The 27266-nt window shown below is 42.6% G+C and overlaps 1 protein-coding gene across 1 annotated transcript in view; it reads right to left on the minus strand.

The window, feature by feature from the left end:
* Positions 1 to 27266, minus strand: part of LOC106612315 (catenin alpha-1) — a 249100-nt gene that overhangs the window by 53276 nt on the left and 168558 nt on the right. The window contains 3 exon segments of the mRNA XM_082955523.1: positions 2781 to 2891; positions 12267 to 12274; positions 12452 to 12652. Of these exon segments, the coding sequence (XP_082811649.1) occupies positions 2781 to 2891; positions 12267 to 12274; positions 12452 to 12652 (320 nt within the window).

The following is a 27266-nucleotide window of genomic DNA, read 5'->3' on the forward strand; positions in this document are numbered from 1 at the left end:
AATGATTGTAGTTCAGTTGGAAATCAGAACGGTCTACATTACCGATGCATAACAAGAAGGCTAATGAGGTCACGCCGTGCTTCCACACCGACTAACATATTTCTCACCAATGTAGCCCCCTCATTTGGCCAATGAATGGATATATTAATACACCCATTACCAAGGCAACAGAGGGAATATTTAAAGAGAGTGTGTCTGTGCAAGATGTGTAGTCTCTAGGTCCTTCTCTCTGGGTGATGTGGGCCTTCTCTCCGGGTGATGTGGGTGTACTCTGTGGGCCTTCTCTCCGGGTGATGTGGGTGTACTCTGTGGGCCTTCTCTCTGGGTGATGTGGGTGTACGCTGTGGGCCTTCTCTCCGGGTGATGTGGGTGTACTCTGTGGGCCTTCTCTCTGGGTGATGTGGGTGTACGCTGTGGGCCTTCTCTCCGGGTGATGTGGGTGTACGCTGTGGGCCTTCTCTCCGGGTGATGTGGGTGTACTCTGTGGGCCTTCTCTCCGGGTGATGTGGGTGTACTCTGTGGGCCTTCTCTCCGGGTGATGTGGGTGTACTCTGTGGGCCTTCTCTCCGGGTGATGTGGGTGTACTCTGTAGGCCTTCTCTCTGGGTGATGTGGGTGTACTCTGTAGGCCTTCTCTCTGGGTGATGTGGGTGTACTCTGTGGGTGGTAGGGCAGTGGTTGAGGTTGTGAACAGTATTAAACTGGAGTGCTCTTCATTTCCTTCCAACACAACTCAGAACAGGGGAGTGTCCCAAATGGCACCCTATTCCCTATGAAGTGCACTACTTTTGACCAGAGCCCTATGGTTAGCGCAATATATAAGAAATAGGATAAGATTTGAGAAACAGGACAGAGTATAGGTAATGCAAACATGGAGAGAAGAGGGGCCATGATATCTACAGCATTTACAATATATTGTTAAAGAAATCATAATATCATGAATGCAGTCACTAGCCAGGCTGGAAACATTACAGAACTCTAATATAATAGAGAAACGGAACCCAGCTCGTGCCGGCTTTCCAAACGGAACCCAGCTCGTGCCGGCATTCCAAATGGAACCCAGCTCATGCCGGCATTCCAAACGGAACCCAGCTCGTGCCGGCATTCCAAACGGAACTCACACACACACTTCGGAAACGATGTAATACATTTACATAAGTATTCAGACCCTTTACTCAGTACTTCATTGAAGCACCTTTGGCAGCGATTACAGCCTCGAGTCTTCTTGGGTATGACGCTACAAGCTTGGCACACCTGTATTTGGGGAGTTTCTCCCATTCTTCTCTGCAGATCCTCTCAAGCTCTGTCAGGTTGGATAGGGAGCGTTGCTGCACAGATATTTTCAGGTCTCTCCAGAGATGTTCGATGGGGTTCAAGTCCGGGCTCTGGCTGGGCCACTCAAGGATATTCAGACACTTGTCCTGAAGCCACTCCTGCGATGTCTTGGATGTGTGCTTACAGTATGGTCGTTGTCCTGTTGGAAGGTGAACCTTCACTCCAGTCTGAGGTCCTGAGCGCTCTGGAACAGGTTTTTATCAAGGATCTCTGTACTTTGCTCCACTCATCTTTCCCTTGATCCTGACTAGTCACCCAGTCCCTGCCACTGAAAAACATCCCTACAGCATGATGCTGCCACCACCATTTTTCTCCGTAGGCATGGTGCCAGGTTTCCTCCAGACGTGACGTTTGGTATTCAAGCCAAAGAATTCAATCTTGGTTTCATCAGACAGGAGAATCTTGTTTCTCATGGTCTGAGAGTCCTTTAGGACTCTGATTGGTGGAGTGCTGCAGAGATGGTTACCACAGGTGGACTCCAATCAAGTTGTAGAAACATCTCAAGAATGATCAATGGAAACAGGATGCACCTGAGCTCAATTGAGTCTCATAGCAAAGGGTCTGAATACTTATGTCAAAAAGGTGTTTTCGCATTGTCATTATAGGGTAGTGTGTTTAGATTGATGAGGAAAAACTATTATTTAATCCATTTTAGAACAAGCCTGTAACGTAACAAAATTTGGAAAAAGTGAAGGGGTCTGAATACACTGTATAGTGGCTAGTGTACTACTTTTGGCCATTTGGGACCACTAATGTCCACAGTGATTTGTGATAGCATTCACGCTGCTCCAAACTAAATACACAATTCATTAACTAATTCAATTGAATTGGCTAGACGGCATAGTCACTAGCTAATATTCTGATTGAAAAACTCTGGTTTATGAGCCTCTGTTATGGGTTCCATGTTAAATAGATTGGGACCTAAACCAGTAACCTGGACATTGGGCTTTCAAGTGGCTACTACACCATAACACAGAAACATTAAACCCAGAGTTAAACTACTCTGTTTTAACTCAAGTATGCTTCCCTTCCTGGAAATGTATGGGAGTTTACATAGTGAGTCAAGGATAGTTAACAAAGGATATCGAAAAGATCTTCCTGTAAATGGTATGGATACTTCTACTGGGTTTACAGTGGAGTGGGAGCTAGTGAGGTGAGAGGAGCTCATTAAATATCAGAGCATTACCAGTGTGCATATGCATGGGATTCCAGACTATCACAGCCGGTCCTGATTCACTCCCTATCCCTTCCCCTTGGTCTTACATGTTGCCAGATCTGGCCTGGTAGCTAGTATGTGAGAGGGAGGGGGGGAGTCTAGATAACCATGTCTGAATGGAAAGTCCAGAGTATCTGTGAGGGGGTCAAGGGAGTCCTGGCGTGAACAAGGTGCATTACCCACTGAGACGGCCTGTAGAAAGAGAGGCGTGTGTGTGTGTGTGGACTCACCCTGGCACTCTGGCCTGCAATAAGCTGGTCATCTTCCGTCTGCATGCTGGTCCTGCTGCGAACATCAAAGTCCTCCGTCTCAAAGTCAGAGTCATCCAGCTCTTCAGGAGTCTACAGGAGAGGAGAGAGTGAGGAGAGGGAGAGGAGAGAGAGAGGGAGGAAATTAACAGGGAGATGTGGAATGAGGAGGGAAAAGGAAAACCAAATTAGAAAGAAGAAGTGTGTGTGGTAGAGAGCTGTTAGAGCAGCATGATGTATGACAAATGCCCCGGTGCTGCCAGCTACAGCAACAACAGAGGAAAGTCTACTTCCTGTCCTCCACAGCAGCCTGCCACGCTAAATTAATTAGTAAATGAAGTGTAATGTCCTGTCCTTTGCATTTTCAGAGGGAAAATGAAGCTAGGCGGAAAGTATGCAACATATCAGGAGTAAAATGTGTCAAATCAGACCATCACCCGGCATCATTAGAGGTGGTGGTGGGAGAGAGGTAGAGGTTTCTAGCGAAGAACACTACAGACAACAGCCTGCATGGTGGCATCCTGGATGTGTGGCTTGGTGGGTGAGATTTGGTAAGAGGGTAGAACTAGCAAGGTCAACGGTTCAATTCCCTCAGGGATCACATTTGTATTTGTATTTATTATGGATCCCCATTAGTTCCTGGCAAAGGTAGCAGCTACTCTTCCTGGGGTCCGGCAAAATTAAGGCAGTTATACAATTTGAAAAACATTACAATACATTCATTACAGAATTCACAAAACACTAAGTGTGTGCCCTCAGGCCCATACTCCACTACCACATATCTACAATGCAAAATCCATGTGTACGTGTGTGTCTAGTGCGTATGTTATGTGTGTGTATGCATGTGTAGTTGCCTATGCCTGTGTTACATGCACATAAAGTGTCTTCACACGGAGGAACAATTAACGTGCGAGAGTAGAGAGTGTCAATTCAAAAACAGTTGTATTGGTTATGTTCACTATGTAGCCCGTGTTAATTATTGTTGTGTTCCTGTTGACTCACCTTATGTCCTACGGGAGCCACCGTACCTGCCTGCTCTAAACCGTTAACTCACGAATGTGAGGACAGTTGTAGCTAGTACACGCGAACAGTTTAAAGAATTTAAGATAGTCTAGTTCTTTCTACAAAACAGTATTCTCTCTTGAAATGGAAGTTGGTGTAGTTTCCCCAGTCGTAGCCTGTCTAGGCTATATGCCTGTGATGATAAATCAACACAGGTAGGCACAATGTTTTCACAAATGTATCCTATTTGACTGATAAACCTTAGCTTCCAGCCCAATACATTTTAAACTCCATCTTTACTGTACTTGGCATAAAGGTCATAATTCCTCTCCTACAAACGACCCAAGCAATTCATCGTCATATTTCCACCAGCTCCGCACGCAGACGCAAGAAAAATACACTACGACGCAGCTGACACACTGTCTGTTTTCTCTCATTGATTCCTGCGCCTTCCATTTCCATCGTGTTCACACGCACCAAAACAATTTATTTTATTTTATTTGGGCTTTAAGTGGCTTTTGGGTAAAAGCTGCGGCTAAGTGGCATAAAAATGATATTGATTGTAATCCTCCAAACCTTTTTCCTTGTCCACAGCCCTGAACACTAGTCATGTAACAGACATCTCTCCCTTCCTGAACGCCAAGCATGTAACAGACATCTCTCCCTTCCTGAACGCCAAGCATGTAACAGACATCTCTCCCTTCCTGAACGCCAAGCATGTAACAGACATCTCTTTTCCTGTGTTAGTATGGCTGACATGAAGTTAGCAAGGCCTTGCTTTAAGGGAAAACTGACAGACAAGAAAATCCATTTCGTGGTTGTGATATGGAAGGAAAGAGAGGAGAGAGGGAAGGAAAGAACGGGAATGTGATAAGGGTGCATTCTCTCTCCGGTGCTGTAACTCACTTCATGCTTATCCAACTGTCTGTCTACACACATCCCTTATCAGTCTGTCTCTATATCTTCCATAGGTAATGACTCAGATCCCCCAAAGTCAAAAAAATATCACAAGGTCTCACCTCGACCCACCTCCCCACTCACCGTGGAATATCAAGGTCTCACCTCCCCACTCACAGTGGAATATCAAGGTCTCACCTCCCCACTCACCGTGGAATATCAAGGTCTCACCTCCCCACTCACAGTGGAATATCAAGGTCTCACCTTCCCACTCACCGTGGAATATCAAGGTCTCACCTTCCCACTCACCGTGGAATATCAAGGTCTCACCTCCCCACTCACCGTGGAATATCAAGGTCTCACCTTCCCACTCACCGTGGAATATCAAGGTCTCACCTCGAACCCACCATCCCACTCACCATGGAATATATAGAGATGTCTGTTCACTAGAGGAGTGAGTCCATCTATCTGAGCATGTAGGAGGGCTACTACACACACACACGCGCGAACGACCTAGTTAAAAGTCTAAACCTCATCTTGTAAGTGTTTAGATGAAATGTCCTCCACACTAGTGGGACCGGGAGAACAGACAGGACCACCCACGTTAATTGACAGTGATGGTCAACCAATGATAGCCTTCATTTCTTTTTGACGGTTGAATCCACCTCCTGACAGTGGACCAGTAGATTAACTCCAACACTGACATACAAGGAGATGTGAGATCCTATCTTTACCCTGTGCTGCTTCCAGAAAGGCCCTGGGCTACAGAGGAGAGAGTAGCTACTGTAAATGTCCAGGTAACCCTGACTGATCCTCTCTCCTTCTGCCTACTGTAACGGCTCCCTCTGAGCCCGTCAGTCACTGGAATGTTCCTCTTCCACCCTCTCTACCAGTCCAGTGACATATTATACCCAGCGGGTGGTCAGGATGGGGCCTGTCATCCTGTCAGACACCCCAGGCAGGGGACATTGGCCGCGGGCTACGAACGACACGGACTGGAGCTGCCTGGTAGTAGCTCCACTTACATAGCCCCGGACCCACAAATCTCTCTGGTAACATTGAGGAGCCACTGACTGGGCTTGTGTGTGTGTGTGTGTGTGTGTGTGTGTGTGTGTGTGTGTGTGTGTGGTGTGTGTGTGTGTGTGTGTGTGTGTGTGTGTGTGTGTGTGTGTGTCCTTTGGAACTGTTGTTTCAGAGAGTGACAGAGTTCAGTATGTCTGATTTGGTCTTTCATGTTCTGTGGGACTGTGTGAGTCAGACATGAAACCTTTGGTCTTAATAACACACTGTTACAGGACAAATCTAAACCAACAGTCCAGGTCAGAGTGTAGCAGAGTACATGTGGTGTGGTCGTAAGGGTTTTTTCCAGATCAAAAATAACCTTAGGTGGTGGGCGGCAGTGGGCACAGTTGGCCCCATCTCGGCGGTGTAGATTTTAAAAAACAAAACCCCAAAAATAAATACAAAATAAACATTTTTAAGACAATATCCTGCAATTGTCCTCCACATTTGGACCAAATTAAATTCCCAATCCTCCACACTTTTCACATTTGGACCAAATTAAATTCCCAATCCTCCACATTTGTCCATGGCTAATGCTGTGTTAATTTACTCAAACAAAAACAAAATCAATATAGCTAAATTCATTGTTTTTGTCATTTTCAATTCTCCCAGTCATTAATAAAAAAAATAGGTACCAAATTATTTTTTTTATTTTTTATTAATGCTTGGGAGAATAAATTGTATTTTTTCACAGTTTGGACTTATGCAGCCCCAAAAAATGCTAAGGTGGACGGCCCTAGGCTTTCAATTGCAGAGGAAACCATGGTTTGTGTGTGTCTGTGTGCATCGTCTGAGTGTGTTTCTGCTCCAGTCAAATCCCAGAGGACCCTGTGGTGAGGACTAAACCTCTGATCAGAGCAGTCTACACCACCAGTGTTATTCTGCTAGATGAAAGGCGGGGTGTTTGATGGGTCAACATCCAGACAGTAGACTCATGAGTAACTAGGCTTCTCATCAATCCGCGGACTAGACACACACGGTACGATCCCCAGTTAGGGACGTTATTAAATAACAAACAAGTTTAGCATCTCCAGGCCTTCAAGCCGCTGATGTGCCTTTGGAACATCTACATTAAAAAAAGCCAATAGATCACTTCAATACACACCATCACAATAAATACCCAATTTATTTTAGCCTGGTCTAAACAAACATTATGATATGAAGAAAATGTATTTCAGAAGAACAGAATATGAGTTGGCCTACTGTATGTTATCTGGCTATGATATAGACTGTAGGCTTGTTCATTTAGCAGACTAGATACTGTATGTTATCTGGCTATGCTATAGACTATAGGCTTGTTCATTTAGCAGACTAGATACTGTATGTTATCTGGCTATGCTATAGGCTTGTTCATTTAGCAGACTAGATACTGTATGTTATCTGGCTATGATATAGACTGTAGGCTTGTTCATTTAGCAGACTAGACTGTGGCTCTGTTGGTAGAGCATGGTGTGTGCAACGCCAGGGTTGTGGGTTTGATTCCCACGGGGGGCCAGTACAACAACAACAACAAAAATGCATGAAATGTATGCATTCACTACTGTAAGTCGCTCTGGATAAGAGCGTCTGCTAAATTACTAAAATGTAAATGTTATCTGGCTATGCTATAGACTGCAGGCTTGTTCATTTAGCTGACTAGATACTGTATGTTATCTGGCTATGCTCCATGATATAGACTGTAGGCTTGTTCATTTAGCTGACTAGATACTGTATGTTATCTGGCTATGCTCCATGATATAGACTGTAGGCTTGTTCATTTAGCTGACTAGATACTGTATGTTATCTGGCTATGCTATAGAGTAGGCTTGTTCATTTATCAGACTAGATACTGTATGTTATCTGGCTATGCTATAGACTGTAGGCTTGTTCATTTAGCTGACTAGATAGTGTATGTTATCTGGCTATGCTATAGACTCTAGGCTTGTTCATTTATCAGACTAGATACTGTATGTTATCTGGCTATGCTATAGACTGTAGGCTTGTTCATTTAGCTGACTAGATACTGTATGTTATCTGGCTATGCTCCATGATATAGACTGTAGGCTTGTTCATTTAGCAGACTAGATACTGTATGTTATCTGGCTATGCAATAGACTGTAGGCTTGTTCATTTAGCGGACAAGAAATGCTTCTAGTACTGTGCCATTATTTTATAGTAAAGAAGAATATAATTCATCTTAGCTGAATAAAATAGAAAGGATATTTTTTACATTACGGAGCAACTGTACATGTGAAGCGACTACGGGGCTGCGCGGCTACGGGGCTGCGCGGCTACGGGGCTGCGCGGCTACGGGGCGCAACTTTGATGATCAGTGTTGGATGTGATTTTAGATTGCATTTGCATTGATGTCAGAATGGTTAGTGGAACAATAGAGGCCTGAGTACCAGGCAATTAGGACCTGATGGAGGGACAGTAGAGCCCTGAGTACCAGGCCATTAGGACCTGATGGAGGGGCAATAGAGCCCCGAGTACCGGGCCAATAGGACCTGATGGAGGGACAGTAGAGCCCTGAGTACCGGGCCATTAGGACCTGATGGAGGGACAATGGAGCCCTGAGTACCGGGCCATTAGGACGGATGGTTGTTAACGTATGACCAGCGAATGTTCTGAGTGCATAAGAGATGACAGTGACTCAATAGTGACAAGGAATTTTAATAACGGTCATGACCAGTGACTGTCGGTGTAGCGGTAACATGGTCACCGTAACAGCCCTAGCCAGCACCGCGGGCCCCTGTGTTAACGGCTTAAATCAAATCAGGATATCAAGACTGGAGCTCCAGCTCTCCTCTCTCTCCTCCCTCTCAGCCACTGTCCCTCCCATATTTTTCACTGTCTCTCCCCCTCTGTCCTGCTCACTCCAATTTAAGAATACAAATTTAAAATGTTGGGACTGTTTTTCCGTGAATCAGTTATTAAATGGTTTCTATGGGCTAATAGAAGTAAGGCCAATTCCATCAAATAATTTATTAACATACAAAAGCATCCTAAAATTCAAAATCAAATAGCTAAATTACCCTTGGTATGACCATCATAAAACAATTCCATATGTTTGCTTAGTAGACCCCCCCCCCCCCCCCCCCCACACACACTCATGAAATGAAAACATACGATACAGAGAGCATCAGCTATTCGAGCTCACGCATCACTACACAGCCTAATTCACTAAACGGGCTCACACACCAGGGCTTTCAGACAGCACTTTGTTCCTGCTGGCCTAAATGTTTGTGTTAATATAAATTAAAAACGTCCAACTGATACCTGTATAATAAACATTAAGGATATAAACATGGTCTGGGACTTGAAGGAGTTAATAGCGTGTCATTGAATCAAAAAAAAAAGGTGAGTGATGTTAAAGCTAGACGTTGCTATGCTCAGCACGTACAAAACATGAAAGAACTGCATCTACGACTGACAGTTGGGAGGAGAGGAGAGACCAGAGAGAAGACTAACATGAGGAGCTTAGTGCACCTCTCTCCTCGTTCACAATGTTGGATTAAAAGGACCAGAGAGAAGACAAGACAAACATGAGGAGCACAGCGCACCTCTCTCCTCGTTCACAATGTTGGATTAAGGAGGAGAGTAAAGAGTACAAATATCTAAATTACAACTTAAACCCCTGACATGACCATAGGTGATTGAGACATGAAGACATTTAAGTGAAGGAGAGGCTCATCAATAGTGCATGGTCGATGTAGTGTTGGTGTCTTCAGTGTGTACACTCACACGATCGTGTCAACAGTGCAGTTAAGGAGAGTTAGGGCTCATTAACCTGTTACGGCTAGGGGGCAGTATTTTCACGGCCGGATAAAAAACGTACCCGATTTAATCTGATTATTACTCCTGCCCAGAAACTAGAATATGCATATAAGTATTAGCTTTGGATAGAAAACACTCCAAAGTTTCTAAAACTGTTTGAATGGTGTCTGTGAGTATAACAGAACTCAAATGGCAGGTCAAAACCTGAGAGATTCCTTTACAGGAAGTGGCCTGTCTGACCATTTATTGTCTTTCTTTGACATCGCATTCCATTACAAAGGATCTCTGCGGTAACGTGACACTTCCCACGGCTCCAATAGGCTCTCAGAGCCCGGGAAAAACCTGAATGTCGTCATTCCAGCCCCAGGCTGAAACACATTATCGCCTTTCTCAAGTGGCCGATCAAGGGACTGTGGGCTTAGGCGCGTGCACTGGCCGCCCCCGTCTTTGTGTTTTTTCCTCTGTTTACCGAAAAGAGGATTCCCGGTCGGAATATTATCGCTTTTTTACGAGATAAATTGCATAAAAATTTATTTTAAACAGCGGTTGACATGCTTCGAAGTACGGTAATGGAATATTTAGAATTTTTTTGTCACGAAATGCGCCATGCGCACGACCCTGATTTACCATTTCGGATAGTTTCTGGAACGCACGAACAAAACGCCGCTATTCGGATATAACGATGGATTATTTTGGACCAAACCAACATTTGTTATTGAAGTAGCAGTCCTGGGTGTGTATTCTGACGAAGACAACAAAAGGTAATGAAACTTTTATAATAGTAAATATGATTATGGTGAGTGCTAAACTTGCCGGGTGTCTAAATAGCGAGCCCGTGATGCCTGGGCTATGTACTTAGAATATTGCAAAATGTGCTTTCACCAAAAAGCTATTTTAAAATCGGACATATCGAGTGCATAGAGGAGGTCTGTATCTATAATTCTTAAAATAATTGTTATGCTTTTTGTGAACGTTTATCGTGAGTAATTTAGTAAAATGTTAGCGAATTCCCCGGAAGTTTGCAGGGGGTATGCTAGTTCTGAACGTCACATGCTAATGTAAAAAGCTGGTTTTTGATATAAATATGAACTTGATTGAACAAAACATGCATGTATTGTATAACATAATGTCCTAGGGTTGTCATCTGATGAAGATCATCAAAGGTGAGTGCTGCATTTAGCTGTCTTCTGGGTTTTGGTGACATTATATGCTGGCTTGAAAAATGGGTGTCTGATTATTTCTGGCTTGGTACTCTGCTGACATAATCTAATGTTTTGCTTTCGTTGTAAAGCCTTTTTGAAATCGGACATTGTGGTTAGATTAACGAGAGTCTTGTCTTTAAATGGCTGTAAAATAGTCATATGTTTGAGAAATTGAAGTAATAGGATTTTTAAGGTTTTGAAAATCGCGCCACAGGATAGCAGTGGCTGTTACGTAGGTGGGACGAATTCGTCCCGCCTAGCCTAGAGAGGTTAACACCCGTTGAATATGGCCGGTGTCAGTAAACGTCGGCAAAAATGTGTAATTAAATTGTCGCCAGCAGCACAGTTAGTCACCAACACTCTGGATAACATGAAAACAGCCTAACCAGCACTGCTAGGGGGAGTAAAATGGTGAAAGTGGGGTGTTCTCTCATCATGTGTCTAGAAATAGCTAGCCAACTAGCCAACGTTAGCCAGGGTGCTTGACTGCCATTGTGAGGTCAGAACACTCGGATCAACACTACTCAACGGCCAGAGTGTCCAGTGTGCTCTCTGAACTCTCCGAGAACCAAACGCTCTGAATGTACCAACTGACAATCTGAGGGGCTTGACTGCTGTTAGACAGAGCACTCGGATCAACCGTTAGAGATGGGTGGGGCTAAAGAGGGTGTGAACAATGCTGAATGAGTGTAGACAAAGAGCTCTCCAGTAGGTGTACCAAAACATTCAAAGGTCATTTTCTCAAAAGTGAGAATTACTTTCCCATTGTTCCTCAAATGTAGTGTATGAGATACCATTTTGTAGCTCTGTGTCTCTGTCTTTAAACAAATGTAAAAAAAAAATACATTTCTAATTTTGCTACCTAAGACTGAATCAAGGCGGTCAAATCACATAAAGGGAATAGGGTGCCGTGTGTGTGCAGGGAGCCAATTTGAAGCCGTGGTGCCTCTGTTCCCAGTCCCCCTCTAATCCACCATTTGATACAGACCCCAAGGTGACAGACCATCAAAGGGTGCTATTACATAAAACCAATCCATACACACACTCAAGAGGCCTCCACAATTGCAATGAATATCAATGAGATTCTTTCTTTAGATCACAGCTAGCTAAACTCTGACTCGCCAATAAAGAAACAACGATTGTCGGTTGCCTTTTAATACTGAGAAAACAAAGCAGATTGGCCATTGAATAGTTAATGGCCTAGCTAGCTGTAGTGATTAGAACGCTTTATGGACATGGTGTCCATCAACACACTTACTGTCTGACAGCTTTACACAGAAATAAAATATGGAATTAAGAGAGGGTCGCACGATGGGAGACGGGGATGATGGGAAGTTGTGAGAGGGGGAGGGATCAGAGAAGGGAGGGGGGGCAAGGTAAGGAGAGAGCAGGAGAGATGGGAGAGGAGGTGGTGAGAGAGAGGGAGAGGAGGTAGTGAGAGAGAGAGGAGAGAGTTGGAGAGGGAGCAGGGGCTGGCTGTGTTGTGTGATTGAGAAACTCAACCCAGCAGTCAAATCTGTAATAGTATTAGGAGGTTGGTTTATGATACCTGTACCACTGGTATAGACAGAGGGAAAGACAACCAACGGTGAGATATGGTAGATCTATATTTGATGGATAGAAGAGGGATGAAGAAAATACAAGAGCTGCAGGGACTCTGTTACCTGTGTCGGTGACTAGCAGAAAGACAGAGGAGAGTGTTAATGAAAAAGTGATAACAGAAAGAGATATTACCTGTGTTAGTGAGTAGCTTGGTGGCCTCCAGAACCTTCTCTGTGTAGACTCCAGGCTCATAGTTGTCCATCTCACATGTGACCACATGGACCACTCTAGCAGCACGGCCACGGATGGCGCCGGCCGTACGATCCAACCCGTCCACATCCTTCTCCTGCAGCGCTATCACACACTTGTTCACATCCTCCAGAATGTGGTTCTCTGGAAGGGAAGATACAAATCAACCAATGTTTATTTATATAGAAACATTTGCTCCATAGGTATCGGACAATCCTTCTGAAACAATTTTTGGGGGACAGTCTGCTAGACGAGCCACAATAATCCTGCTTTCTCCCCCTTTATCCGAGACAAGATTAGAGTTTTTTTTTTTTTTTTTACTTGGTGACTTACACACTCCCGTAACAAGAACACAGATGTTTACAACAGGCAGCGTCTGCGGTAACAGGAATGGTGTTCAGAAGCAGGAAATCTTCATCCTTCATGACAGATGTGTTAACATTGTCCCTGGATTAACACTGGGGGAGGGAGCTAACAAACAAACCAGAGGAAGGTGAGAGAGAAATATGGGGGAAGAGATAACGAACCAGGAGAGGGAGCGCAACAGAAAATAGAAGAGTCATCCTCTCATTTAGACTCCTCATTAAATGGAAGAGCCATCATCTCATTTAGACTCAATGATACTTCCTGCTTTAGTTTTCGCTTGTAAGCAGGAATCAGGAGGATAGAATTAAGGTCATACAAAGGTACACTACACTTAAGGTACACTACACTTCATACAAAAATACAAAGAATAATGAACACAGAGTATTCGTTAATTATTCAGACCCCTTGACCTTCAACGTTACGTTTCTGCCTTATTCTAAAATTCATTAAAAATAAAAAAAATCCTCAAGCTAAACACAATACCCCATAATGGCAATTTGTGAATAAAACAGAAATACCTTATTTTCATAAGTATTCAGACTCTTTGCTTATGAGAATCGAAAATGAGCTCACGTGCATCTTGTTTCCATTGATCATCCTTGAGATATTTTACAACTTGGAGTCCACCTCTGGACATGATTTGGAAAGGCACACACCTGTCTATATAAGGTCCCACAGTTGACAGTGCATGTCAGAGCAAAAACCAAGCCATGAGATCAAAGGAATGGTCCGTAAAGCTCAGAGACAGGATCGTGTCGAGGCTCAGATCTGGGGAAGGGTACCAAAACGTTTCTGCATTCCACCAAGAAATACAGTGGCCTCCATCATTCTTAAATGGAAGAAGTTTGGAACAACCAAGACTCTTCCTAAAGCTGGCCGCCCGGCCAAACTGAGCAATCAGGGGAGAAGGGCCTTGGTCAGGGAGGTGTCCAAGAATTCGATGGTCACTCTGAAAGATCTCCTGAGTTCCTCTGTGGCGATGGGAGAACCTTCCAGAAGGACAACCATGTCTGCAGCACTCCACCAATAAGTCCTTTATGGTAGAGTGGCCAGACGGTAGCCATTTCCCAGCAAAAGGCGCATGACAGCCTACTTGGAGTTTGCCGAAAAGGCACCTAAAGGACTGACCATGAGAAACAAGATTCTTTGATTTGATGAAACCAAGATTGAACTCTTTGGCCTGAATGCCAAGTGTCATTTCTAGAGGAAACTACAGTGAAGCATGGTGGTGGCAGCATCACGTTGTGGGGATGTTTTTTGGCGGCAGGGACTGGGAGACTAATCAGGATCGAGGGAAAGATGAACGGTGCAAAGTAAAGAGAGATCCTTGATGAAAACCTGCTCCAGAGCCCTCAGGACTTCAGACTGAGGTGAAGGATCACCTTCCAACAGACAACTATCCTAAGCACAAGAAAACATAGGAGTGGCTTCAGGATAAGTCTCTCAATGTCCTTGAGTGGGCCAGCCAGAATCCGGACTTGAACCCGATTGAACATCTCTGGAGAGACCTGAAAACAGCTGTGCAGCGACGCTCCCCATCCAACCTGACAGAGCTTGAGAGGATCTGCAGAGAAGAATGGTAGAAACTCCAAATACAGGTGTGCCAAGCTTGTAACATCAGACTCTAGGCTGTAATCACTGCCAACGGTACTTCGACAAAGTACTGAGTAAAGGGCCTGAAAACATATGTAAATGTACATTTGAAAAAATGTCTAAAAAACATTTTTTCGTTTGTCATTATGGGGTATTGTGTAGATTAATGGGGGGGGGGGGGGGGGGAAACTATTTAATAAATGTTATAATAAGGCTGTAACATAACGTTGAGAAAGTCAAGGGGTCTGAATACTTTCCGAGTGCACTGTATATAAAGAATTGGCAACGCGTTCTGTTTGAGAAATATGGTAGGCCACTTGATTTCAACATGAACAAAGTGGACAGGCTAGCATGCTGTTCAAACAGTTGCTCTTTCCAAGACAGACTGACCAGGTGAAAGCTATGATCCCTTATTGATGTCGGGCTGTTAAATCCATTTAGATCAGTGTAGATGAAGGGGAGGAGACAGGTTAAACAACGATTTTTAAAGTCTTGAGACAATGGAAACATGGATTGTGTTTGTGTGCCATTCAGAGATGGGGAAAAAGAAAAGATTGAAGTGTCTTTGAACAGGGTATGGTAGTATGTGCCAGGTGCACCGGCTTGAGTCAAGAACTGCAACGCTGCTGGATTTTTTTCTTCACGCTCAACATTTTGAGAATGGCCAAAAATAAATGAGTCTTTATTAATGAAAGAGCATTACGCATGGTTCTGGTAAAATTTGTAACAAAAATAACATTTTTCATAGAAAGACTTGAAAGCCAGATCTGTGATTATAGCAAAAAAAGCAGGTTAAACTATTTTGGTAAAATAGTTTAATTATTATTAGTTGTTGAAGGCTTTTTTAGACCTGAACTCCGATTATTAGGTAGAAACGCAACAGACGTCAGAGCGCACAACCGAACAGTTTTTATTAAAATAATTTTTAATTCAAGCTAAAGATTGTATTGCTACGGATTCCGCAACACGTTCAGCCTTTACGGCTGGGACCGCAAGTCTGTGGTCCAGGATTCCTGTTAAGTAGCATTTAGCTGCAAGCCGTCATGTAAACGAAGCAGGATAACACTAGCCGAACTGTTTTTTTTATCCACGGCTGGGCACAAATGCTTCAGGTGAGAGATGATTTCCACATTACTCATTTCAGGAAACTAGGCATATTGCGCACCTCACTACTCCACAGGAAGTACGCAAACTTAAAAAAATAATATAAAAAATAAAAAGAATTGGGCTGAAATGACTTCTGGAACATGTGAACTTTCATGTGCCTTAAAAACAAACTTGCATGCCTTCTGTAAATACGAATACAATTTTTAAATTACGAGCCTAGCTGGTTTAGCCACAGAAAGGGAGCAACCTTCCAGCTAGCCTTGATTGGCTGAGATAATGAGTGGCCTGGCCATGCCAAGAAATTAGTTTGGATTGGTCTACCATGTAGCGTGTTTCTGTCTATAATATGAGCTGGCCAGTATGTGTAGGTAATCCTTTCTAACACTGCTTTTAATAAAGATATCACGTAGTAGAACTGCATCAGTGTTGCTCTCCACTTTCTGGAGGACTGAGTTTTGAAATCGAGTATGATAGCTAAGGAGATAGAGTTGAGGAATTGAGGGAGGACTACAAAACCCTCGCTAGCACAGGGAAGAGAATAATTATCTCTGGCCCCCTCCCGTGCTACCAAAGGGGTTCGTAACGTTTCCGTCGACTCTGTTCTGAACCAGTATCTGAAAACAAACTACAGGAATTACTCTTTAACCTCTTGGCGTTCCCCTAGGATAGGGGGTGCTAAAGCGATTTTTGAAAAAAAATTGTGCTCATTTTAAACGGCCTCCTACTCAAACTCAGAAGCTAGGATATGCATATAATTAATACTTGTGGATAGAAAACACCCTAACGTTTCTAAAACTGTTTGAATGGTGTCTGTGAGTATAACAGAACTCATATCGCAGTCAAAACCCCGAGACCGATCGTAACAGGATGTGGAATTCTGAATTGTGGACTCAACTTCACATCTTTGCCTATTAATCACACCGTGAGCTATGGTTCATTGAGCACTTCCTATTGCTTCCACTAGATGTCCCCAGTCTTTACAAAGTGGTTTGAGTCTCCTACTGTTAAAACTGAATGAATGAGACGCTGTTGAAATTGGTCACATGAGGAGGGCCATCACCATTATGACGCCGGCGGCCCTGTCTACCCTCCCCTTTCGAAACGTTTTGAAACACAATGCAATCGTCCCCCTCAAATCTTATTGGCTCTCTTGTTGAAACAGGCCCTGAAGATTTATGTTATACAACGTTTGACATGTTTGAACGAACCTAAATGGAAAAAAAAATGCTTTTTCTCGAAATAGCTGTCCCGTGGCCGACGGAAGTTTTGGAGCAGCCTTCAGACGCGCTAACAAGAACAAGCTCTTGGAACATAAAGGAGTAATTTTTTGGAACTAAAATACATTTGTTGTGGACCTGGGATTCCTGGAAGTGCTTTCTGATGAAGACAACCAAAGGTAAGGGATTATTGACAATCGTATACAAGACTAGATGTGATATGCGATTGTTCCAAGATGGCGCAGACCTATATTTACTAGGTAATTTTCTGAGTATCGCATCCCCTTTTATCGCAAAGTGTGATTACCCAGTAAAGTTATTTTTAAATCTGGTATTACAGGTGCTTTCAAGAGATATTCATCTATAAATCTTAGAATGACAATATTACATTTTAAAAATGTTTTCGAATAGTAATTTAGTAAATTGTAGCACTGTTTCACCGGATGCATTTGAGGGAAAATAGTTAGTCAACGTTACGCACCGATGTAAAATGCTGTTTTTATATATAAATATGAACTTTATCGAACAAAAGAATGCATGTATTGTGTAACATGATGTCCTAGGTGTGTCATCTGATGAAGATTGTCAAAGGTTAGTGCTGCATTTAGCTGTTTTTGGTTATTTGTGATGCATGTGGTTGGTCGGAAAATGGCTATGTGGCTACTTTTACGATATACTCTAACATAATCTAATGTTTTGCTTTTGCTGTAAAGCCTTTTTGAAATCGGACAACGTGGTTCGATTCAGGAGAGGTGTATCTATAAAACTATATAATTTGAAAAAAAAAATGTTTTGTTAAAAAATTATTACATTTTGTTATGCTAATGGCGATATGATTTTTCGCTGGATGTCCCGCACAGGGGTTAAATTGACAACTTTGACTTGCTGTGGGAGAAACCAGCACGTTTTAAAAGAGACAGGATTCACCCAAACTGCAGGGGTTCCAGGATTATTTCCAACAACACAAACTGTTTTAGAGACTGACGGACAGGGCCTGGCAGTGCTCCAGTCCTCCCTGTCAGAATAACAAACCGAGGACTTGGAAAACATATCAACTCCCGTAGAAATGGCACTATAGGTTACTCACAATAACCAATGTATGTTCCTTTAACTCCGCCTTCTAGTGAGTTTATACAAACTGTCATCTACCATTCTGTTAGATTGGAGACTGTCAGAAAACATGGTGGTAACATTAATCATTTGGTTGTTATTCCATTAGTTATCTCGAAGCAGATGTCATCATGGCAAAGGGTGGCTATTTGAAGAATCTGAAATATAAAATATATTTTGATTTGCTTAACACTTTTTTGGGGTTACTACATGATTCCATGCGTGTTATTTTATAGTTGTCTTCACAATTCTACAATGTAGAACATAGTTAAAATGAAGAAAAACTCTTGAATGAGTAGGTGTTCTAAAACTTTGACCGGTTGCGTGAGGGTACACACACACGTTACACCTTGGCAGAGTTATCAGAAAGCACAGCATTGATAGTCACTGCTTGACAGACGATACACAACTTTACATTTCTGTGTCACCTGAGGATTTTAGCTCCACGGATAAATTAGACTGTTAGTGATTTAAATACTTGGATGGCTCACAACTTCCTCCAGGTAAATCAAGACAGAGGTACTTATTGTTGGAGCCAAAGCACAGAGCGAGAACCTGGCTGCACATTTCAATTAATTCACAAGCAATAAAAATAAAACACCAGGTAAAAAAAAACCTAGGTGTTATTTTAGAATCAATTTCAAAATCACACATTAGGAATGTGACCAAATAGATTTTAATTACCTGAGGAACATTGCCAAGGTGCAGCCATTTCTTTCTCAGGCCGAATACACACACACTCAGAGAGAGACAGAGAGAGACACAGAGAGACAGAGAGAGTACATGCTTTTATTACAAGCAGGCTTTACTGTAATGCTCTCCTGTCTGGTCCACGCAAGAAAGCCATTGATCAACTGTAAAACATACAGAATGCTGAAGCACGGGTACTGACCAAGACCAGATGGAGAGCACACATTACACCGGTTTTAAGGTCTCTGCACCGGCTGCCTGAGAGTTTCAGAAATTATTTTAAGATTTTGATTTGTTTTGTTTTATTTATTTTTTTTAATCAATCCACGATTGGCACCCCAATACATGTCAGACATGCTTTTAAGTTATGTACCCAGTAGGTCCCTCAGGTCCTCTGGTACTGGCCTTTTAACTATCCCAAAGCCTAGGACCAAGAGGCATGGAGAGACAGCATTTAGTTATTATGCCCCCAGCCTGCCAGAGAACCTGAGCGGGACCCAAACTGTGGACATACTTAAAACAGATCTTAAAAAGGCATCTTTTTAACTTTGCTTTTTAGTTGTTCAGTTTGTGTCTTTAGATAATCTGATGTTTGTGTGGTAAATATTTCAGCTTTTATTTTCATTGTTTTGTATTTTATCTTTCTTCTTCTCTCCTGTGAAGCACATTGAGTAGCATTTCATGTCTGAAATGTGCTGTATAAATAAAGCTTGATTTGAATTAAATTCTACTACAAAGTTCAATTAAAGGATAATACTTTTTTTTTTTTTTCAAGATAGTGAATCGCCCATATGGCCCAGCTCTAGTGCTTGCCTACCACTGGTCCCCTGCTGTAGATTCAGTATGAAATCTATCAAAATGAATCTTGGGGGTAATGGAAAAAGGAGCATCAGTAGTTATATTGCCAAAGCAGATATCAATCTGTTCCAGACATGACACTAATAATCTGAAACAAGGAGCCTCAGACAGGGACAGTAAACTACAGAACCATTTAACGGACTAACAGGTTTGGAATTGTATTAATTCAATTCTACTAAATATTCTGGTGTTGATATATCCTGTCACTAAAGTCCCTCCGGTAGATTAAATCCATTTATAGCGGGTGGGGGGGCCTGTCTCTCTGCCACACAGCGTAGTGAGTTATTAGCTTAAAAACCCACAGGTTATCTAAATCTCAACACCCAGAGAATTACTGAATTAATACCCGGTGTCAACAGTCATGCCTTAACAATAATGAAGAGAACCTGGATCACTGAAGAGCCGAGAAGGACGGATTACATATTGAGAAATGAATCACAGTCACAACGCCAACTAAACAGAGTTTTTGGGATATAAGGAAGGATTTTATCTAACAAAACGACACTACATGTTATAGCTGGGACCCTTTGGATGACAAACCAAAGAAACATTTTCCAAAAGTAAGTGAATATTTAATCTTTATATGTGAATGTATGAAACCTGTGCCGGTGGAAAATTATTTTGATGTGGGGCGCCGTCCTCAAACAATCACATGGCATGTTTTCGCTGTAATAGCTACTGTAAACCGGACAGTGCAGTTTGATTAACAAGAATTTAAACTTACCAATATGTTTAAAATCCATAATATTTATTAGAATTTACGCACCCCCCAGTTTCACCGGAAGTTGTCCCGCTTGCAGGACGCCGATTCCTTAAGATAACAGGCTCCACTTTTCTGGGAAGGTTTCCACTAGATGTTGGAACATTGCTGTAGGGACTTGCTTCCAATTCAGCCAGAAGAGCATAAGTGAGGTCCGGCAATGATGTTGGGCGATTAGGCCTGGTTCGCAGTCGGCGTTCCAATTAATCTCAAAGTGTTCGATAGGGTTGAGGTCAGGGCTCTGTGCAGGCTAGTCAAATTCTCCCACACCGATCTTGACAAACCATTTCTGTAAGGGCCTTCCCCAAACTGGTACCACAAAGTTGGAAGCACAGAATCATCCAGAATGTCATTGTATGGTGTAGCGTTAAGATTTCGCCTCACTGGAACTAAGGGGCCAGAACCATGAAAAACATCCCCAGACCATTATTCCTCCTCCACCAAACATTACAGTTGGCACTATGCATTCGGGCAGGTAACGTTTTCCTGGCATCCGCCAAACCCAGATTAGTCCGTCAGATTGCCAGATGGTGAAGCGTGATTGCGCACTACAGACCATGCGTTTCCACTACTCCAGAGTCCAATGCTGGCAAGCTTTACACCACTTCAACCGACGCTTGGAATTGCGCATGGTGGCTTGTGTGTGGTGGCTCGGCCATGGAGCTCTGAACAAACAGTTCTTGTGCTGACGTTGCTTCCAGAGGCAGTTTGGAACTCTGCAGTGAGTGTTGCAACAGAGTACAGACAATTTTAATGGGCTTCAGCACTCTGCGGTCCCGTTCTGTGAGCTTGTGTGGCATACTACTTTACAGCTGAGCCATTGTTGCTCCTAGACATTTCCACTTCACAATAATCGCACTTACAGTTGACCGGGGCAGCCACAACAGAGCAGAAATGTGACTGACTGAATCGTTTGAAAGGTGGCATCTTTTGACAGTGCCACGTTGAAAATCACTGAGCTCTTCAGTGAGGCCATTCTACTACCAATGTTAGCCTATAGAGATTGCATTGCTGTGTGCTCGATTTTATACACCTGTCCGCAACGGGTGTAGCTGAAATAGCCAAATCCACTAATTTGAAAGGGTGTCCACACACTTTTGTACACTGGTTGACTCCTCACACAAATTTGAGGTTCTCTATAGTCATAACTCAGCATACGCTTTACACTTGTACACCTTACATATACTGAACAAAAATAAACAATTTAGAAGATTTTACCGAGTTACAGTTTGGGCTGTGGCGGTCAATTTTGTTAAACGGATTGTCATGCAAAAGTCTGCCGTTCTCACAGCATTGACCGTTAATTAACAAACAAGTTTAGCATCTCCAGGTCTTTAAGCCGCTAATGCGCTTTTGGAACATCTACATTAAGTAAGTCAACAGATCACTTCAATAAACACCATCACAATAAATACCTGATTTATTTTAGTCTGGTCTAAACAAACATTATGATATGAAGAAAATGTATTTCGGAAGAACAGAATATGAGTTGGCCTACTGTATGTTATCTGGCTATGATATAGACTGTAGGCTTGTTCATTTAGCAGACTAGATACTGTATGTTATCTGGCTATGATATAGACTGTAGGCTTGCTCAGTTAGCTGACTAGATACTGTATGTTATCTGGCTATGCTCCATGCCATAGGCTGTAGGCTTGTTCATTTAGCAGACAAGAAATACTGTGTATAATCCCCTGCCATTGTTTTATTGTAAGAAGAATATAATTCAACTTAACTGAATAAAATAGAAAGGATATTTTCCCAATTCCAGAGCAACTGTGCATGTGAAGTGGCTACATTGAGAGTAAAAGTGATCATTTGAAACAGGTCCTTTAAGCTTGATTTAGAGTTACTTGCCAACTTTAGTTGTGAATGATACAACCCTTTGAAATCCTTAGAAATCAAAACAAACTTCCTCTCACAGTCAACTGCATTTATGTTCAGCAAACTTAACATGTAAATATTTGTATGAACAAGATTTAACAACTGAGACATAAACTGAACAAGTTGCACAGACATGTGACTAACAGAAATGGAATAATGTGTCCCTGAACAAAGGGGGGGGGGGGGGGGGGGGTCAAAATCAAAAGTAAGTCAGTATCTGGTGTGGCCACCAGCTGCATTAAGTACTACAGTGCATCTCCTCCTCATGGACTGTACCAGATTTGTCAGTTCTTGCCGTGAGATGTTACCCCACAATATTGGAACAAAGTTGTCTAATGAAGGCAAACAACTTAGAATCCTCCAATCCTCTTATCCTGTAGTTTACTCCCGTCCATCCCGTTGTACAGCGCCATATTTTCCATTCCATCCCAACGGAAACCCCGAGGGTTTTGTTTTTCTCGGAATAGAAACACCATAATGGTGTTATACTATGTTATTACATAAAAAGGTTTTACATTCTCTGGTAATGACAATATGGAAGACAATCAAATGCGCCCTCTGGTGAAACTAGCAACAAACAAAAAACATGTCTGACAAATAACGTGCCACAGAACGCTGCAGCAGCCCGCAATTTTCAGAGGAGGAACCACCGTATGTCAAATTTGTTTTAATTTACAATGCCCAATTATCAATTGGACAGGAGCAGGAGCAGGGGGAAAAAAGACATGTAATCCGTATGTACTCGAATAGCGGAGCTGTGCTTAATATGAGCAGCTGAGAAATATACCATTTATTTCACTCCAAACATCAACCACTGTTTGAGGACAATGTTCTCGCTGCGTGAGAGGTGATATTCTGCTCAAACTCTGTATGCCATGGGCTCGCCAACCTTGTTCCTGCAGCTAACTCTGTATGCCATGGGCTCTCCAACCCTGTTCCTGCAGCTACCCAGTACTTAATATGGGAAAGAAAGTGAAATCTGTTCGGGAACATTGATAGTAACATGCTATCATGACAAAACATATTTCACTATAAAACTGTTGAAAGGCCCTCTCTCTACACACTGGAAAAAGGAAAAAAGGAGAGGGAGGAGGAGATGGTCACGCTCGCTGGTGAGATATTCTGTATAACTAAAAAGGTAATGTGTCACCCAATTAATTTTGAAAATATAATTATTAGGCTATTCAAAATAATATACAAATTCACTAATTGTAAGCTAACTTTATGCCACCCTGCACAATCAATGAACCAACTAGGGCTATTTGTTCTCTCCCAGACTCATGGATAGGCATTTCGGGGCATAGCATAAGGTAACCAGTCCATCCAGTATGCATAATACAGTCCACTCTCAAAAAGAGATTATTTAAATGTGTTTAAATTTTGGAGTATAGGCTAGACCAAAGACATTTTAAAATCAGTTTTTGTTTTATATTTTTCTGCCATGCATAATGTGTTAAGACTACGTATTATATAAGAGCACAATCAGTGTTAAATTTAGTCTTTTTGTTTAAGGGCTTGGGTTCCTAAGCCTATGAATATGCATCAGCTCTAATATACATATGGTGTGTTTTGAATGAATCGTCACCTTAGCCTCTCTAGGGTAGGGGGCAGTATTTGCACGGCCGGATAAAAAAAACGTACCCGAATTAATCTGGTTATTACTACTGCCCAGAAACTAGAATATGCATATAATTGTTTGATTAGGATAGAAAACACCCTAAAGTTTCTAAAACTGTTTGAATGGTGTCTGTGAGTATAACAGAACTCATATGGCAGGCAAAAACCTGAGAAGATTCCTTACAGGAAGTGCCCTCTTTGACCATTCCTTGGCCTTCTACACTCTCTTTATTGAAAACTGAGGATCTCTGCTGTAACGTGACACTTCCTACGGCTCCCATAGGCTCTCAGAAGGCGGCAGAACGCTGAATGATGACTTTGCAGGCCATGGCTGAAAAACAGTAGCGCATTTGAATAGTGGTCGATCAGAGAACAATGAGACTGGGGGCGCGTGCACGAGCCGACACCATGTTTATTTTTTTTCGTCTTTGAACGAAAACAGGGTTTCCCGGTCGGAATATTATCGCTTTTTTACGAGAAAAATCGCATAAAAATGTATTTTAAACAGCGGTTGACATGCTTCGAAGTACGGTAATGGAATATTTAGAATTTTTTTTTTTCACGAAACGTGTCGGGCGCGTCAGCCTTCGTCACCCTTCGGATAGTGTCTTTAACGCACGAACAAAACAGAGGATATTTGAACATAACTATGGATTATTTTGAACCAAACCAACATTTGTTATTGAAGTAGAAGTCCTGGGAGTGCATTCTGACGAAGAACAGCAAAGGTAATCCAATTTTTCTTATAGTAAATCTGAGTTTGGTGAGGGCCAAACTTGGTGGGTGTCAAAATAGCTAGCCCGTGATGGCGAGCTATCTACTCAGAATATTGCAAAATGTGCTTTTGCCGAAAAGCTATTTTAAAATCGGACATAGCGATTGCATAAAGGAGTTCTGTATCTATAATTCTTAAAATAATTGTTTTTTGTGAACGTTTATCGTGAGTAATTTAGTAAATTCACCGGAAGTTTGCGGTGGGTATGCTAGTTCTGAACGTCACATGCTAATGTAAAAAGCTGGTTTTTGATATAAATATGAACTTGATTGAACAAAACATGCATGTATTGTATAACATAATGTCCTCGGAGTGTCATCTGATGAAGATCAAAGGTTAGTGCTGCATTTAGCTGTGGTTTGGGTTTATGTGACATTATATGCTAGCTTGAAAAATGGGTGTCTGATTATTTCTGGCTGGGTACTCTGCTGACATAATCTAATGTTTTGCTTTCGTTGTAAAGCCTTTTTGAAATCGGACAGTGTGGTTAGATTAACGAGAGTCTTGTCTTTAAAATGGTGTAAAATAGTCATATTTTTGAGAAATTGAAGTAATAGCATTTCTAAGGTATTTGAATATCGCGCCACGGGATTCCACTGGCTGTTGAGTAGGTGGGACGATTTCGTCCCACATACCCTAGAGAGGTTAGAAAGCGCTGTCCATTTCATTTCGTGTTAGTCTTTGAAAACAACACCCACAAGTACCATGTTTTACACTCAGTTTGCCCTTGATGTTAAACTTCTTTCTTCAAATCGATCATCACAGAAAGGTGAGTTTTAAACACATGATACTGTTTGATGTGATTTTTAGATTGAATTTGCATTGATGTCAGTGGTTGGAGGGACAATAGAGCCCTGAGTACCAGGCCATTAGGACCTGATGGAGGGACAATAGAGCTTTGAGTACCAGGCCATTAGGACCTGATGGAGGGACAATAGAGCCCTGAGTACCAGGCCATTAGGACCTGATGGAGGGACAATAGATCCCTGAGTACCAGGCCATTAGGACCTGATGGAGGGACAATAGATCCCGGGGTACCAGGCCATTAGGACCTGATGGAGGGACAATAGAGCCCTGAGTACCAGGCCATTAGGACCTGATGGAGGGACAATAGAGCCCTGAGTACCAAGCCATTAGGACCTGATGGAGGGGCAATAGAGCCCTGAGTACCAGGCCAGTAGGACCTGATGGAGGGACAATAGAGCCCTGAGTACCAAGCCATTAGGACCTGATGGAGGGGCAATAGAGCCCTGAGTACCAGGCCAGTAGGACCTGGTGGAGGGACAATAGAGCCCTGAGTACCAGGCCATTAGGACCTGATGAGAGACAATATCCCAGAGTACCAGGTCATTAGGCCATTAGCTCTGGTGGACATTCATGCAGTCAACATGCCAATTGCACACTCCCTCAAAACTTGAGATATCTGTGGCATTGTGTTGTGTGACTAAACTGCACATTTTAGAGTGGCCTCATCTCCAGCACAAGGTGCACCTGTGTAATGATCATGATGTTTAAATCAGCTTATTGATATGCCACATCTGTCAAAAGGAGTAATGCTCACTGACAAGGATGTGTAACAAATTTGTGCACAAAATTAAAACCTTTTTTTTGTGTATGGGATCTTTGATTTCAGCTAATCAAACATGGGACCAACACTTTACATGTTGCATTGTTTTGAATTGTTTCAGTGTATATTTAAAACGCTCCTCTAGTTAAACTACATCTGATTATAAAATGACTTAATGTAAAATGAGTCATTATACACAGCGAGAGGTGACGAGTCATTACGACATTGTGCAGACACTCGCTTGTAATTAAATAGATCGTTATCTCTATGGTTACTGAGCATGCTACTGTCTGGTTGCCTTGGTGATCGGTCTCCTGTGTGACTGGTCGCCTGGCTGTACTCCTGACTAGTAACACCAACAGTGTGTTCCTGCCTGGCCTATTGAGGTGACAGGCAGTCAGGGACAAAGGGAGTCTAGCTGCACACTGTGAATGTGTTCTGTGGTACAGGTGAACTACGGTACTCTGCCGCAGTGTGGTGTTGGGCTTTGTCAACTGCCTTTAATATTATCTCCTCTATTTTTACCTGCCCCCCGCCTGCTCCCCCTCCTGCAGTGGCCAGGTGAAAGCCAGCCTAATGATGCTGCTTCACCGTGGAGTTAGAGCCCCATGCTGCTTCACCGTGGAGTTAGAGCCCAATGCTGCTTCACCATAGAGTTATAACATAACCAGTACATTGGTAGGAGAGACTAGTCTGTGTCCCTAATAGCTCCCCATTCCAGCTCTATTCCCTCTGCAGCTTAAAGGGATACATTTTCGTGTTGCAAAATTCCATGAACTTTCAATAAATTCCCTGGTTTTCCAGAAATCCTGTTTGGAGGATTCCAGATTCCTGTTTATTCCCTCCTGATTCCGAGAAACTTACCACCAAAATTTCTGGAATACCAGGGAATTTATTGAAAGTCCCCGGGGATTTTTCAACCCTAGAACAGGGTAAAGAAATCACAATGTGACAAATCACAGTTCTATTCCCTCTGCAGCTTAAAGGGATACATTGGGATTTTGGCAATGAGGCCCTTTATTGACTTCCCCAAAAATCAGATTAACTCCTGGATACCATTTCTATGTCTCCAACGAGCGTCAGCATAATGAATGTAGGTCTATGGTACTGTATTTGCTAGCAGACACCCATCCAATCATTATGCTACCTCTAACTTCATACTGGACACAGACAAAAAAACGTGAACACTTATAGGTTGGAGGGTTGGGACAGTA

The sequence above is a fragment of the Salmo salar genome, chromosome 09 (genome assembly GCF_965601325.2).
Source record: "Salmo salar chromosome 09, fSalSal1, whole genome shotgun sequence".
In the NCBI taxonomy this organism is placed as follows: Eukaryota; Metazoa; Chordata; class Actinopteri; order Salmoniformes; family Salmonidae; genus Salmo; species Salmo salar.